The 15,305-nt window shown below is 40.2% G+C and overlaps 1 protein-coding gene across 1 annotated transcript in view; it reads right to left on the reverse strand.

Moving 5' to 3' along the window:
• Positions 1-2,448: 2,448 nt before the first annotated feature.
• Positions 2,449-15,305, reverse strand: part of LOC145496730 (sushi, von Willebrand factor type A, EGF and pentraxin domain-containing protein 1-like) — a 47,594-nt gene continuing 34,737 nt past the window's right edge. Inside the window, exons 26-34 of the mRNA XM_081476466.1 lie at positions 13,038-13,214; positions 12,006-12,197; positions 10,864-11,055; positions 9,507-9,683; positions 8,804-8,977; positions 7,945-8,118; positions 6,645-6,980; positions 6,155-6,341; positions 2,449-3,083 (exon numbers count right to left, since the gene is read on the reverse strand). Coding sequence (XP_081332592.1) covers positions 2,861-3,083; positions 6,155-6,341; positions 6,645-6,980; positions 7,945-8,118; positions 8,804-8,977; positions 9,507-9,683; positions 10,864-11,055; positions 12,006-12,197; positions 13,038-13,214 — 1,832 coding nt within the window. The 3' untranslated portion in view covers positions 2,449-2,860. The remainder of the gene's footprint in view (positions 3,084-6,154; positions 6,342-6,644; positions 6,981-7,944; positions 8,119-8,803; positions 8,978-9,506; positions 9,684-10,863; positions 11,056-12,005; positions 12,198-13,037; positions 13,215-15,305) is intronic.

Here is a 15,305-nt window from a genome sequence, read left to right on the forward strand (position 1 = left end):
ATCTCGCTTCTAGAAGAAAAATAAAATTATACATACATCACCAGCCACATTGCCTGTTTGACATGGCTTGTGTTCCACATGATTGGAGAGTAAATCTCTCTCGCAAAAAGTAGATCTACACACTAGTCAGTCTCTTGGATGTTAATTTATCTATCCATCACTCAAAGTTTAGGGCATCTTACTAGCTATTTACTCCATCTTGGATGCTGACTTGTAGACAATTCATGAAGAAAAGTTCACTCTTCATAGAATACAGAAGAAATCTACAGTGAAGAACGACAAAATTAAAAGATAAAGCAATTTGAATTTTTCGCTTGAAGTAAGCTTATTTTAAAATACAAATTAAATCACCGGTTTTGAACTTAAGTTATGAGCACCACCAGAATTTCAATGTGTACAGAAAAAAGTAAATAAAGCCAAAGCTTAACAAGAACTTAGGCTTACCTTGGTCTCTACCATCAAATTCCCTAGCCAAGAAAAACGCTATGAGTCTAATTATATCCACATATAGTAAACACGATCTTTTTTGCTGAGCTTGACTTGTATCAACTTTGACCTCTCCGGCCACGCTGTTGTGACCTATACATGAGCACAGTCATAAAAACCTCTCTCAGCTTTCATCTACGTGTGAGCAAAAACCCATAGGCAAAATGACACATATTTACACATGAACTAAAATGGCCGCTCTCAACTTTGGAGGTCTTCGAGAAACTCGTACCCAGGCTCTCCATGCCAAAAGTTTACATCTAAGTGAGTGACATATTTGCATATCCTGCCCTATATCAATAGTCGTTTCTACGCCCCGCGTATCCACGACTAAAAACGGTCACTCTTGTAAAAATGGATCACGACTAAAAACGGTCACTCTTGTAAAAATGGATCACACCTGGAAAAATGGGTCACACTTGGACAAAAGGGTCACACTTGTAAAAATAAGTCACAACCTGGAAAAAAAGGGTCACATAAGGAAAAAAAGGGTCACAATTGGAAAAATAGGTAACACTTAAAAAAATGGGTCACACTTAGAAGGTGGGTCACACTTGAAAAAATGGGTCACACTTGAAAAAATGGGTTACACTGGGAAAAAGGTGTCAAACTTATAAAATGGGTTTCATTTGGAAAAATGGGTCGCACTTAAAACGTGTGGAAAAGCTGGTCACACTTGGAAAAATGGATCACACTTGGGAAAACGGGTCACACTTGGAAAAAAGATTTACACTTGGTAAAATGAGTCACCCCTAGAAAAATGGGTCAAATTGGAAAAATGGGTCAGACTTGGGAAAAAGGGTCACAAAAATTAGAAAAATGAGTCACACTTAGAAAAATAGGTAACACTTGAAAAAATGTTAACTCAACAAAAATGGGTCACACTTGGAAAACAAGATCATACTTAGGAAAAAAGTCACACTTGCAAAAATGGGTCACACTTGGAAAAGTGGCCACCCTTGGAAAAACATATCACACTTGGAAAAATGGGTCACACTTGTAAAAATGGGGTCACACTTTGGAAAAAAGGTAGCACTGTAGAAAAAGGGACACACTTAGAAAAAAGGGGGTCACACTTGAAAAAAAGGGTAACACTTGGAAAAATGGTTCACTCTTGCAAAAATGGGTCACACTTCGAAAAATGGGTCACACTTGGAGAAATGGGTCACACTTCGAAAAAAGGGTCACGCTTGGAAAAACGCGTCACACTCAAAAAAAAGAGTCACACTTGGAAAAATGGGTCACACTTGGAAAAATGGGTCACTTTCGGAAATCTAGGAGAAATCAATTTTGGTTCGACTTAGAGCGAGGTTCGAATTAGTGAGGGTTCGAGGTATCAAAGTTATCAGGAGTCGACTGTAGTGTCTTTCTTTTGACACTAAATGGAAATACATAAAGATTTGTTAGTTGTAGCGAAATTATACAACGAGCAAGCAGCCGTTGAATACAGAGAGCGCTGTCAGATCCGTGTTTGTTAGATACCACAGGTCAGTCTCCAAAGATGCCACGCATAATACTAGACTGCGAAACAGTCGTATTTTTTGCGAACGCGAGCGACGGTCAATATTCAAACGAAAGGTCTTTCACTTCACTTCAAAGGTCGTTTATAAACGAAACCATTTCCGTGTGAACATTGTTAAGGTTAAAAAAAACAACGCCGTCAGTTGAAAGCGAAAAACCCGAGTGTTTTGCCGTTTTGACAGCGAAAAAGCTATCGCGAGTACCATTGCTTTAAGTCTGAGTGCAGTGGATTAGCGCTATAAATGTTTCCAGATAATTGAGAGGTTTTTAATTACCTTAAATTTGTTTTCCGAATGATTCCGTTGACAGGTAGATGCCGTCTTTAACACGTTTCTTGCCAAGAAGCATCAAATTATTTTTATTACCGTGTGGTTAAGTTGGCTTCATGATTAAAACTAGACACCCTCCTGACTTTTCGCTATTCACTAGCGCAAAGTCAGCAGTGCATGGGCAGCTATTTCAAAACTTCAGGAATCACGTCGTGTGATTGGCATGTCCAGTAATAGCCAATAAGCATAAGTTCTTCAAACAAGAGGCGAATGGCTGATTATCCAACATGGCTAAATTCTGGAGATTCCCCAGGGAACACTTGGCTTTACTACTAGGAATGTTATGAAAGGTTAGGGTCAACCCGGCACTTTCGGCTCCTCCCCCTCCCCCCTCCCCCGCTTGCCTAAACACTGTTAGGAAGTGTGTCCATATAGAAAAAAAAAGCGACTGTAAAAAAGCACTGCAATACGTTTTGTGGTTCTGTCGGACACTTTATTACTGCACTGTTGTGCGTAATATTTGCTTTTAATCTACTACAGTGTTACGAAACCCACTTTTTCACTGATACAAGTATTAGATGCTATCAGGCGTCTGGAGTTTCCATTAAACTTCTCTTCTTCTTCTTGCTGCTAACGTAAGGCCAGTATTTCTGGTAAGTCCCAGTCCACCCAGTATAGAGACGGCCTGATGGGTTAACTCCGTTGGTTGTAAACTGGATCCACATGTAATGCTCCCCCTCCTTATAAAAGGAGGCGGTAGGAAGGGAACCCCCTCCCCAGCCGTATGTTAAAAGGTGTTCGCCAAATCTGCAAAGAAAAAATATGATATAATTAAGGGACGATACATTAGAAGCTGTATAACCAGGCCCAGGTTTAAGGTGGTATGGTACCCTCAAATGGACCAAAAAGTTTGTTTAAATATGGTGAAGAAAGATCAATTGTGTGCTATTGCACTCAAGAAGAGAAATTAAATTTCTAGAGTTTTACTCAAAATGGTAGCTATGGAAACCAGCCACAGCCTTTTGAAGTAGTGTTTTATAGTGTTGATGCTAACACTTCCTGCTCTTTTACAAAACAAGATTTGACTGTCAAATAAGTATATCATGTAAGTTTCTGTTTTGTTCTGTGCAATGAACCTAAGTTTTGACAGTTAACTCTTATTTTCAGTGCTTTTTACAGCTTTATTTGGAAATAACCTTATTTTTTACCACACCCAGTGGACAAATCATCTCATGTCACGTGACAGACCTTAAAATGTTACGAATTTTTTGGTTTATGACATCACGACATTATTGGTCTTTGATCAGCCCAAGTTTCGGGAATTCTACTTAAGGACCTTGGCGCGAAGTCAGTCGGTACACGAACTATTAAGCATTTAACGAGCCACAAATAGTGGGGGGGTGCAGATTGGATCTCGGGGGAGGGGGTGCAATGGTTGCTCTATTTTGTATAAAGTTACCGCAGTTGTGGGAAATATTCCTTGTCATGAGGGAAATGAATGAGCCTGTGATGGCAATTTGAGGCAAAGCTTTTCACAAATAATTATATCAATCGAGTTGTGCATGTCTTAAAAGTTTTTTTTCTAAATAGTTTCGTTCATATAAGTTAAAAATAATCTATATTTTTGGTCACGTTCTTATAGTAAACAGTCGTTGCTATGGCCGTTGCCACGTGAAAAAACTTATACCACTATGTACTTTCCTTAAATTTCACACTCATCTGGAAAGAAAATTCGGCAAGATCGTTTCAAAATGTTTTTGACAAGTTCTCAAGGGTCTTAAGTCTTGTATTTCCAAGAAATTGAATTTTCCATGAACATCGCCATATTTTAGGGTACCATAAGCCCTTAAGCGTTGTTCAACTGCGGAAACTTAATGTTACATAAAACGTTTCTCTAATCAGTGCCTCTCTATCAAGAGAGGATAATAATAATACTAATAATAATAATAATAATAACAATAATAATAATAACTAAGTTTCAAAATACTACTACCAACTAAGGTTAAAATTGTTTCAGTTTGTGTTTAAAGCTACTTTTTGGCAGCTCACTCGGCAAATGGTATAAGCATGCAAACAAACCATAGGGCCGATTAGGCCGGCGCTTATCTCCGGTTTCTGTTGCATGAAGTGACTAGGATATTTCTGATGGGAAGTGAGTCCATCGCGGAGTTACCCCTGCCCCAGTATTAAATTCACCAATACTCATTTATACACCTGGGTGGAGAGAAGCACTGTAAAGTGTCAGAGTAAAGTGTCAACACAATGTCCCCAGCCAGGGCTGGAGTCGAGCGCACGAGCCGAGAGTACTTTTGATACATTTTTAGGCCATTCAAGAGGAATACGCTTATCTACTTCATTCTCTCTCTATCAGGGGCTTCCAGGTAAGAGAGTGAATCCCACATATAGGCCTTTTACCCAAGATAATCCCTCTTTTTAGACATTGTACCTAATTCTTCCGTGGATGTTACGTGCGCGTTGCGTGGATGTTTTCGAGGAGGATTTGTTGATGCCTCGTTTAGTTCCACTTCAAAGCGAAGCAAAACCTCTGACGCTGTGGGGATGTCTTCTGATCTTTGACATTTTAATATCAAAGAAGTAAAGGAGCTTCGGCTCTCACTATGTTTTACTACATTTCGAAGCTTTAATAAGAGTTTAAATAAGACACAGACATTCCCTGCACAAACAATTTTCGACCTACTAATCTCGCAAAAATTTGCTTATTAATCTCCTAAAAGTCGAATGAACGGCAAAAGAATGAACAGCCAAACAAGCAAAAATCAAACGAAAGCCCGGCCGAACTTAAAGACAGCTGAGAGTGCAGAAAAAATCCATGCTATGAAACGTCTTTTCAAAATCAAAACACATAAAATGAATTTTCGCAGTTCCCGCCATATCGTCTCAGGTAGTTGCGAGAAAGTCGCTTGGGCTGTCCATCCTTGGAAGAACTGACTAACATGTCTAAAAATAGCTTAAGAGGGATTACCTTAGGTATAAGGCCTATATGGGGGACTTACTCTCTTGTCTTGATATTCTCTTGAACAGCACTCATACTCTGTCAAATAGTTTTGCTCCCAGGCGATTGGTCTAACAGCGTGATGTGGCTGAGTATGCCCTAGCTAAATTGGGGAATATCCGATTGATATTCCCCAATTTTCAAAAGATCCAATGTGTGATGCATTGCCAAAAATACTTAAGGACAATAACACAATAGTCCTCATTTAACTTTAAACTATACTCGGACATTTGTCCTTGAACATTTTCTGTTCCTTGAAGCTCGAAGTTTTCCGACGAGCTACGCTCTCGATCAGAGAACTGCTCACTTCTCAGAACACATAATGTCCATAGAGAAATATCCGTGCATATTTTTGCGCCAAATGGAGCCTAGTCATTTATGTTTCTAACTCGCGTTTGTGGAATGATTGTCAAATGTTCAGCGATCATCTTAAAGTTCTATGCCTTCAAAGATCGTGTTGTAAACTCGCATTCGCGATTACACTGAAATCCCGATTTTTGATATGATACTATATGTTATAGCTTATAGCGTTCCAGCATTGAGTTAAACTCATAGTTGTCAAGCTAACTGTTTTAACAACGTACTTATTATTAGCATGGCTGTCTCACCAAGCAATATGCTTTATACGGTACATAACACGTTGAGAGCCAATTAACGGTATAAACCTATGACACTATAACATGAATATTATATTGATATATCTTTAAAAGAGGAAGCAGTAGCTTATCCTCTTTAACTCTAGTTTTGAACGTAAACTATATCCCGTTGCCACGCCTCAAGACATGTGATCCAGAGGGCTCTGACTGACGACAAGGTGAGTTAAAATAAAATATACAACGGCTAAGTTTGTTTCAAGAGAGCTTACCTTCCAGCGGTAATCTTCACCAAGTCATAATTATCTTCTGTGTTGAAATCAGTGAAGATGAAGTCTGGGTACTCCACTGCGCGATACAGCAGCCACACGCAGTCAACGTTGTTCGGATAACCACTTGGATAGCCTGGCGACGTGATTGTGCCAGTTCCTTCTTCGTATACGCCTCCGCAGTTTGACGCTAGGAAATGACACATAAAAGATTGTTTGTCAGTTAGTCAGAGTGGTGACTGTTAAACAGCTAAACAGTATTTTTTCTGGAGTCAGTACAAACAAAATATTCCATTTTCGTATGGACGAGCTCTCGTTCATACAATCCACAGAAGGTATTCGATGAGTTGACGTTAGACACACAGCCAAACTTTAGCTGGGTGACCTCAGATTCACAGGATTGAACAAATAACACTTTCCCAGCACACTTCTCGTGATTGTTACAACAAAGAAAAATTAGCAATCAAATTGAATGAATGTGTGTCATATTTACCGACTTGCTTGTAGTTGAAACTGAATCCTTTCCTAGTTGTGGCCCCATCACTGATGAATCTCACTCGCAGCACATTCCCGGATGAAGTAAACGGTGGCGGTTTGTACGTTGTTCCGTCAAATACGATGACAGGCCTGTCGTATTGACTTGTGTCGTAGATCAGCACGAAATCTTTACCAGTCTCCGTCTTAAATTCGGTAAAGTCAAGTCTGATTTTCTTGTTCACTGGAACCTGTATCTGCCACGTGCAGTATTCGTTGTCTTGGTAATTTCCAGGGTAGTTTGTCGACGTCACCGTACCACTTGGCCCATTTAGGAATGTTCCACAGCTCGTGTCTAAAAAAAACAGTCGGGTGTTTTCAGTACGTTTTCTTTGGACTAGGGACTCTCCGACATGGTACATTGACAGGGGCTTTTGTATGCGCCGACGTGCAAAATAATTAATCGCCTTAATTTGATTATAAAAAAAAAGAAATAATGATAGATGTTGTTAGCGGCGTAAGATTGGAGTCTGTACGAAAATTAAAGGAGTCCTTACGCCTTCATAATTTCTGTTTACTGGACTTTTATGTTAGCGAGGTGTCACTATTAACGTCATTAGTTTACCAATTTAAAGCGATAGCTTTTCCTAGTTATATTCAGTGGAGCCCTATTAATACGGTCACCAACGGGCCATGAAAATTTGGTCGTAATAACTAGGTGACCGTATTATCAGGGTAGAGTCAAACCTCATGACTGGTCTAAATTAAGTGACGTCTTAGCAGATACCTTACACATTATACTGATAATTGCACTTCTAAGCAACTCTTCTTTACTAAGCATCGGGAATGCAGATATAATTGTAAAAAATTGAACCTTGAATCATTGTATAAAATATTAACAATGGAAAGATAAACATAACTGGTTTGAGTGGCCGTATAAAAGGGGTAAAATTATTAAGGATTATACAGGTTGGGATTTTAGAATGTGGCCGTTGGCCGTACGCATTATTGGGGTGGCCGCATTAGTGAAGTTTTCTTATAAGAATATGTATGAGTGTTTCGCCGGGACAAAATAAAGTGGCCGTAATAACGAGGTCATCGTATTAACGAGGTGACCGTAAGGCGGGGTTCCACTGTACATAGTGACTATTTCCTTCAGTAGCTATGTCTTTAAGAGTGATTTTAGCGAAGTCAATTGTTACAATCTGAAGCAGCTATTCGCGATTTCTAAGTTAGCGCTGGTATAACCATAAAAATTTGCACTTGGAAGTGAAATTATCGCAGGACTTGGACCGAATGAATTTTAAGCCATTACTTACGTTGACAAGTGGGCGGAGCTCCTGACCATGAGCCATCTGCTTGGCAAATCCTGGTAAGGTCGCCAGTAAGTTTGTACTGAGGATCACATTCCAACACTACTGTGCTCTGGTAGGTAAACGTATTTCCATATCTGACACCATTAGTCGGTGTACCCGGGTCGCCACAGCTTACAACTAAAAACAAATTATAAACAAATGCCGCACATATTCAATACAGACATGTTCTTACTGATGCCCCTTGTTCTACCGTTATAGCATTTCTCCCAAGAACGGAATAATTAGAAAAATATTATAGCAGCTCGTTAGCAGTCAAACCATTTACTAACTGGGACTGTTGCCTTGACGCGGCTGAATGACTTGTGTGTCCTAATGACTCTATGAGTTATGCTGGTGGGTTTATTTTTCACACCTCTGCTAGGGCCTCCCAAGCCGGAAAGACAAAGAAGTTCCAGGGCCCTCCAGGTGTGGGGTTGGGTCAGAGGCTAACAACCCCGCCTGTAATGAGTACTTGTTTCGGAAGGAGCATCTTCCCTTTGTGCCACGCCAGATTGAGGGACAGTGAGAAAGTAAGGAGTAATAATCAAGCCACGACTTAATTAGAAACTGGACTGTTCACTGGATTTATCCCTTCAGACAAGTGGTAAACGAGAAATTTCCATGAATTTCAACAAACCAACAAACAAAAACGTGTTTCGCGCCGTTTTTGAACCTCGACCAAAGCGCAAACTAGCTAGATTGTCAAAGCGTCTGGTACGCAGCTAAACTGATAGGAGTTTCAGGAGAATTTTGGTTTGGAGATGTTATTAAATGGCCAGAAATGAAGCTAAAAGTTAGCTACTGCAAGATAAGTTTAACTTACTTTGGCATGTAGGTTGTGTGCCAGTCCACTGGCCGTTAGTTTGACACGTACGAACACTGGATCCCTGCAAGGTGTAACCAACGTTACAAGTGAACGTGACGGAGTTGCCATATTGGTAGGTCGACGAACTTTTTTGTCCATTATCTGGGACACCAGGATTACCACAGGAGCGCTCTGTTGATGACATTGGAGAAAAGAAACAGTAAATTCGATTATTATACATTCCTATTCTTGTTGGTTTAAAAGAATCCGCAATCAACTCTTCCATCAGGTTTTAAGTAGCGTAAGTGTCCAAAAGGGCAAGTTTTTCAAATGTTGTACTAGTGTAAGAAACGTATTGTTTAGGGGTGTAACTAGCACATATTTGAAACTGCTGTAAATTTAAAAAAAAGGTTTCAAATTCAAGGTGTAACAAATTCTATTCCGAAGATTTCTATCAATCGCCAGTGGATGGTTTCAAGAAGAAAATCCACCCGTACACGGGAAACGTGGCTAGTTTTCTTATGTAAAGTCATCAAAATAGGATCTTCATGGGCTTTAACCATGGATGGTTCACTGAAAAAAAATTCAATCTTCAACCGTGACAAAAGGGTATTTCAAAATGTCAGCTAAGAAAGGAAGTTTGGAAAACGCTCAGTTGTCAGGAACACAACTGTATTACCCCTTGGTAGACTTGGTTAAAGTAAATAATTTCCTACGTTACCTAAACAAACAGGTTTGGAGCCACTCCAAAGTCCATCGGCTTGACAAACTTGACTGTCCTCTCCCTCCAGGTGATGATCTGGCTTACATGTGTATGTCACAGTGGAGTTGTACTTAGTGTCGGTTGCTATGTGACGGTAACCACCATAAGGGGGTCCTGGATCACCACAGTCAATCACTGAAATTTTACATGGAAAAGGCTTTGTATGATTATTCGACTAATTGCCTAGGGCTTTTCAATTCTAGCATGAATTTTTCCTCCGTATTGCGGCACGTACAGGCTCTGTCTCGAAAACAATGGTTGAGCTGTACATCAATATAGGGTCTCCAAATGGCCCATTTCCTCTATGAGATGTGCCTGCAGGGAATCATGGTAGTTATATTCATCAACACAAATATCCAGTCCAAGATGATGAATACAACTACCATGATTCCCTGCAGGCACGTGTCATAGAGATAACCGGCCATTGCTCGTTTCCTATACTCTCAAAATGACGTGATAATTTTGTACGAAGAAGTAACTGTCGAACACTGTTGCAAAGAAGACCTGTTGGTCTAGCTGTTAGGTTAATTAATCGGGATCGTTTTATCGTGTTCAGTCTTGGGAAAGGCACTTTTCCTTTAAGGTCCCTCTTCTCCTCTTTGTCCCAGTTTTTAATTTAACTTGACAAAAAAAGCTTGGAGGGTAGCATGCTCTTCAGGTGACTAGTAACAGTTCTTCCCGTTTCATACTATCGAAACTGGAGCCAAACACCGACCTTGTAAGCCATATAGGCTTGTAGAGGAGCAGCAACAACAACAAAAACAGACACATTTGTAAATTCCATCCATGAATGCTATACAAAGCTAATTTAGCGGTGCGGCTGATGTGGTAAATTGAAGAAATGATCGATTTATTTGGAAACAAATAACACAAACATTTGCGCACAGAAAAGAAAAATGTAACAAGCAAACAACTTGTATGCTCTTAAAGCTATTGTTTATGCGAAATAACAAATTAAGAAACTAACAAAATATAGATAGCAAGAAAAGAGGAAATTAAAGTAAATTAAATTAAAGAAGACAAACTCTGACCTTGCTTATGAAATTTCAGTTTTAGGAATGTGCAAAGTTTCATGATCCCGATCATTGTTTTCAGTTGGAGGTACTTTCCCAAACACACCGTTTCTTTTCTTGAAATCTATCATTTAACCGTTTTAACCCTTAATTATACTTCTTTATATCTACCTGTTGTACAGGCTACATTACTCTTCAGCTTAATTTTCAAAGATTGCCATCTTACTAGTCATGTTACACTATCAAAAAGCTCCCCGTTCTCTCTGATCGTAAAACTATTTTTAAATATTCGATAGACTTACAGTCGCAAGCAGGATCCACCTCTGACCATTTCCCTTTTCCTTGGCCATCGGAGATACAAGTTCTGAATGATGAGCTAGCTGGCACCAGTTTGAAGCCTCTGTCACAGGTGATTCGTAGAGTGGCGCCCAGTTCATAACGGTAGCCTTGAACTGCTCCATTAGTAGGGACTGGAACTGGGCTGCAGAAGGCAGCTGCAATCAGCAAGATAAATTCTCTATGTTATTCTTTGTTAAAATTTTGCAAGACACTTTTTTTTTTTTACGTCTAACAGCTAAGGCAAGATAGCGTCTATATTTCGTGTACAATTGCGTTTATACGCTTTTATTCGTTCAGGTGAGGGTATCAATCACCGCCTGACACTTGCCAGACAAAAATTCAGTAACACAACTGACCTACACATCAAAAGTCACTCAAACATAATGGGTACTGGCTAATATAACAGGAAGCAATATATTGTGCGTCGAATTTCCTTTGTTTTCGCACAGTCACACAGATTATCTTTATTCAGAGCTTCGTTCTGTGATTGCAGAAGGAGTGAGCAGAATAATTGAACTGGGCTTCTAGTTCCCTACAGATAACGGCTGCGTTTGCGACTAATGGGTTCCAGGTAGTAGTTTTGTTTGCCGGAAGTAAGGTCGGGATTCATTCGAACACATATCCCACCTTAGATCAGAGAACGTCAGACCTAGGTAATCGCGGTTTTGCCAAAGAAGATAATCACAGTCAATCCAAGTCTTGTGTTTGACAGTTCTCGCTGCTTTCGATCTTTCGATCACTTATTTTCACCCCTCAAAGATTGCAGATAGAAAAACGCAAATTTGGTCTGAATAATTTAACCAAAGAACGTTCCTACACTTTGTGAATGATTCTATCTGCGTATGGAGAATCGGAAAAGATGATGACGACTTCCATTTAGGTATGGCGTGATAATAATCGGGCAACAAACCATAAGATCTCATTCTAACCCTTACCCTTATTTTAAAAACACAGTGTAATTTTATCAAACCTGTTTGAAGCTAGGCCTAATTTTAGGGGAACTCCTTACCAGAGCAACCCGTTGTGAGAACGTCTAACTAAGTGACCCCCCCCCCCCCCGCCGAGGGTGTGACCACGGGTCCTATTGCCCTCTATCAAAACATACCAATGCATCTTGGTTGTATTCCGCTCCATGTTCCATCTTGCTGACACGTTCTAACGGCATCTCCCACCATGGCGTAATTTGCTTTACACGTAAAGGTTGCCTGGGTTCCAAGGACATTCTTGTTGCCATCTCTTCCAGTTAACACAACGGGGTTGGCGTTTTCTACTTGACCGATTTCCGCACACTGAACGCCTAGACGTTGAAGGAAATAGGAAGCATACAATTTGTTGTCTTAGAGTGCTTTTCACATAAGTGTCGAAAAGTGATTGGTTTTGCATTACTACGAAGCACGATTGGCTTGAAAAGCTCGCGACACTTTTTCACCCAATCAGAAGTAAAACGAAAACCAATTGTGACTCGCTCGTACTCGTTTTCTCGCGCTTTACGTCAACAACATGTACAGGCAAATACTTGGAGTTTTGATTGGTTCAACTGGTTCAACTTTAAAATGTACATTAAGAAATAAACAATGACTAACTGATTGATTGATTGATTGATTGATTGATTGATTGATTGATTGATTGATTGATTGTTCACTGGATTGCCTGTGTCCTTTGTGATTGGCTAGTGTAATTACTTTGGTTTTGGTTTTACGACGCTGAATTTAAAAGCACTCTATGCAATCCCATTAAGCGACGTTTCTGCCATGCATAATGTATGATATGGTATATAATGTATGATATGGTATACGAAGACTTCAATTTCGTGTTTGTTTCGTTTATTCGGCTACACATTAACTATATTGCCTGATTGGGGCAGAAAGCGTCATCGTCGATTTCGAGCTAATCTAACACAAAAAGTAGTGAAGCCATCATGATCAATGGGTAACTGCGGGGTGGGGGGGGGCAATCCAAAATAAAAAGGACACAGGTGCTCGTCGTAAATATTGAAAAGAACCTCTAAGGGGTACCAAGATCCCACGTCCTTTGTTTATGGGAGTCCCCCCCGGGGGAGGGGGATGCTTCAGGCACACTGCAAGTTTAAATGGCATAGAGAGAACACTTCATGAAGATGCTGGTGACAGACACTTACGTATGCAGGTAGTTTGTTCCCCCGACCACTGACCGTCTGCTTGACAGTATCGTAGGGATGAAAATGATGTTCTGTAGCCATTAATACACGTGTATGTTGCTGTACTTCCCAAAGCCAGTCCGGAACTCAGAGCCACGTTACCATTGGCTGGGTTGCTCAAGCTGGGACATGACAATGCTACAAAGACGTAAGTAACAAAAAGTAACATATTAAAATCAAGGCCATATTTGGTGGTAACGGGTGAGGATTTATAACAACAATACAATTACAGCTGGATGTGTGTAAATTGTATGGGTTATTGACCAAGCGTGAGGTCAAGATGACTGGATATTGACCAAGTTCTCTTTTTGTGTGTTTATAGACCGAGACGGAGTCGAGGTCCTTAAACACGCAAAAAAGGAAGGCCAATATCCTGCAATCTTGAGCAAATAAGCTAGGTCAATAAAGGATTTATTATGTGGAAAAAGAACACTACTTTCTTTCGGGACATTGCGGGTAATCCCGAGTGGGAAAGACAAGGCTATCTTGCCCGCTCGGGTAGCCAATCACAGCGCAGGATTCGGTTCATCTTCCCCGCTCACGCAGCTAGCCATGCAATAATTTGGGGTTTTGAAGCCACAGTTGATGCATTTTTATGTTATCAATGTCAATAGCTGGTCAGCTCAAATGGGAACATTAGAGTGTTCTGTAAATTCACAGAAAAAAAATTAAAAACAATATCAAACTTGAGTATATATACAGTGTGGGGCCCACTTCTCGGCCACTTTTTGTTCAGCGCTTATTTTTCGCGCCACAAATGAATCTGAATAAAAAGCAATTGTTTCCAAAGGTAGCTTGACTCCTTGTCTTCCGTTCTGCCTAGTTTTGTTTCGTCCGGCCGAGTTTTTCTGTGAGCACGTCGAGGTGATGCGAAGGTAGGTGAATTTGGTTTCCCCGAAAACGTGTTTGTTTACGGCTACTCGAATTACATTATTTAATTCAAGTTTATATTTTGTCCCTCTAGAAAGCCCAAATGAGTCAATTCTTGGCATAAAGGACGTAGAGTGATAAAGCTATCTGTTAAATATAAACTTTTCCTGGCCTGTTTAATTCTTTGACCTAAATTTACTCCTCAATATTTCCTTAGTACTTTTGCGTATTTGCCTATTCTCGGCCACCCTGCTCGCCTTCAACACTAAAAGCGCTCATAGTTTTGTGTGGAGTATTCGTGTCAAGTTAGTTGTAAAAATAAAGCTGTTATGGGGTGGCATGTTGAAAACTATGAGGTCTGACTTAACCCCGTTTTAAATACCCAAATCTTTTTTAGCCTCGCTTGACTGCACTTAAGAGAAAAACTAGATGTGCAAAAAACTTCCATTTCTGACATGAAACAAAGCTCTTTAAGGATAATTTGTGATCGAAATATCAAAACACAAGCCTTATAAGTGATTTAACAACAAAAAATGGTAGTAAAGCGTTGTTTATTCTGAGGAATCGCGCGCACTCTTTTGTGGCCGAAAACTGAACCCGCTGGCCGATAACTGGGCCCACGAACGAAGCCTCCATTTTCGTTATTACTCGGGAGAAAACAGCGTTGAGCATTCGATAGCTCTACATGTGTAAACTGAATGCTGAGGCTAGTTGTGCGTGAAATTTCAAGTCCTTACGGCTATTCCAAGGTGAGAAACACAAGTTTACGTTTTTTGTGGCCGAGAACTGGGTCCCATACTGTACTTCTCCGTGCTACCTTCCACGATTCCATGACCGTTAGCACGACATGGATTCACGGACGCAACAACAAAAAATTTAAATGGTGTCTCTGACCAAGCCAGAATTAAAAACTCACAGAAACTATTGTTACCATTAACTAACCGTAGGGCATCAACAGAGTTACAGGTTAACGAGCTCAGCGGGGGAATTATCGGGATTTTCCTGCAAGAGTTCACTAACAATAAACGACAAATTTCAATACCGCACTCGGCAAAGCCTCGTGCGGTATTGAAAAGTTCGAGTTCATTGTTAGTGAACGAGTACAGGTAAATCCCGAAAATTCACGAGCAATGAGTGCGATAACATTTTTATTATTCAAACTGAATACACTGCACAAAGAAACACTGTATTGAAACCACTGTATTTGAGTCAGCCGAAGCCATAGTGTAACGAAAGTGGTGTGTTGAATTTAGACCACGGCTATTACACCACGATAATGACGTCATGGTGGTTGTTTCGTCACAACCCAGTATCACGAGGTAGAAATCAGCCAATCAGAAAATCAGAATTCGTACAGTG

The sequence above is a fragment of the Orbicella franksi genome, chromosome 9, assembly GCF_964199315.1.
Source record: "Orbicella franksi chromosome 9, jaOrbFran1.1, whole genome shotgun sequence".
NCBI lineage: Eukaryota > Metazoa > Cnidaria > Anthozoa > Scleractinia > Merulinidae > Orbicella > Orbicella franksi.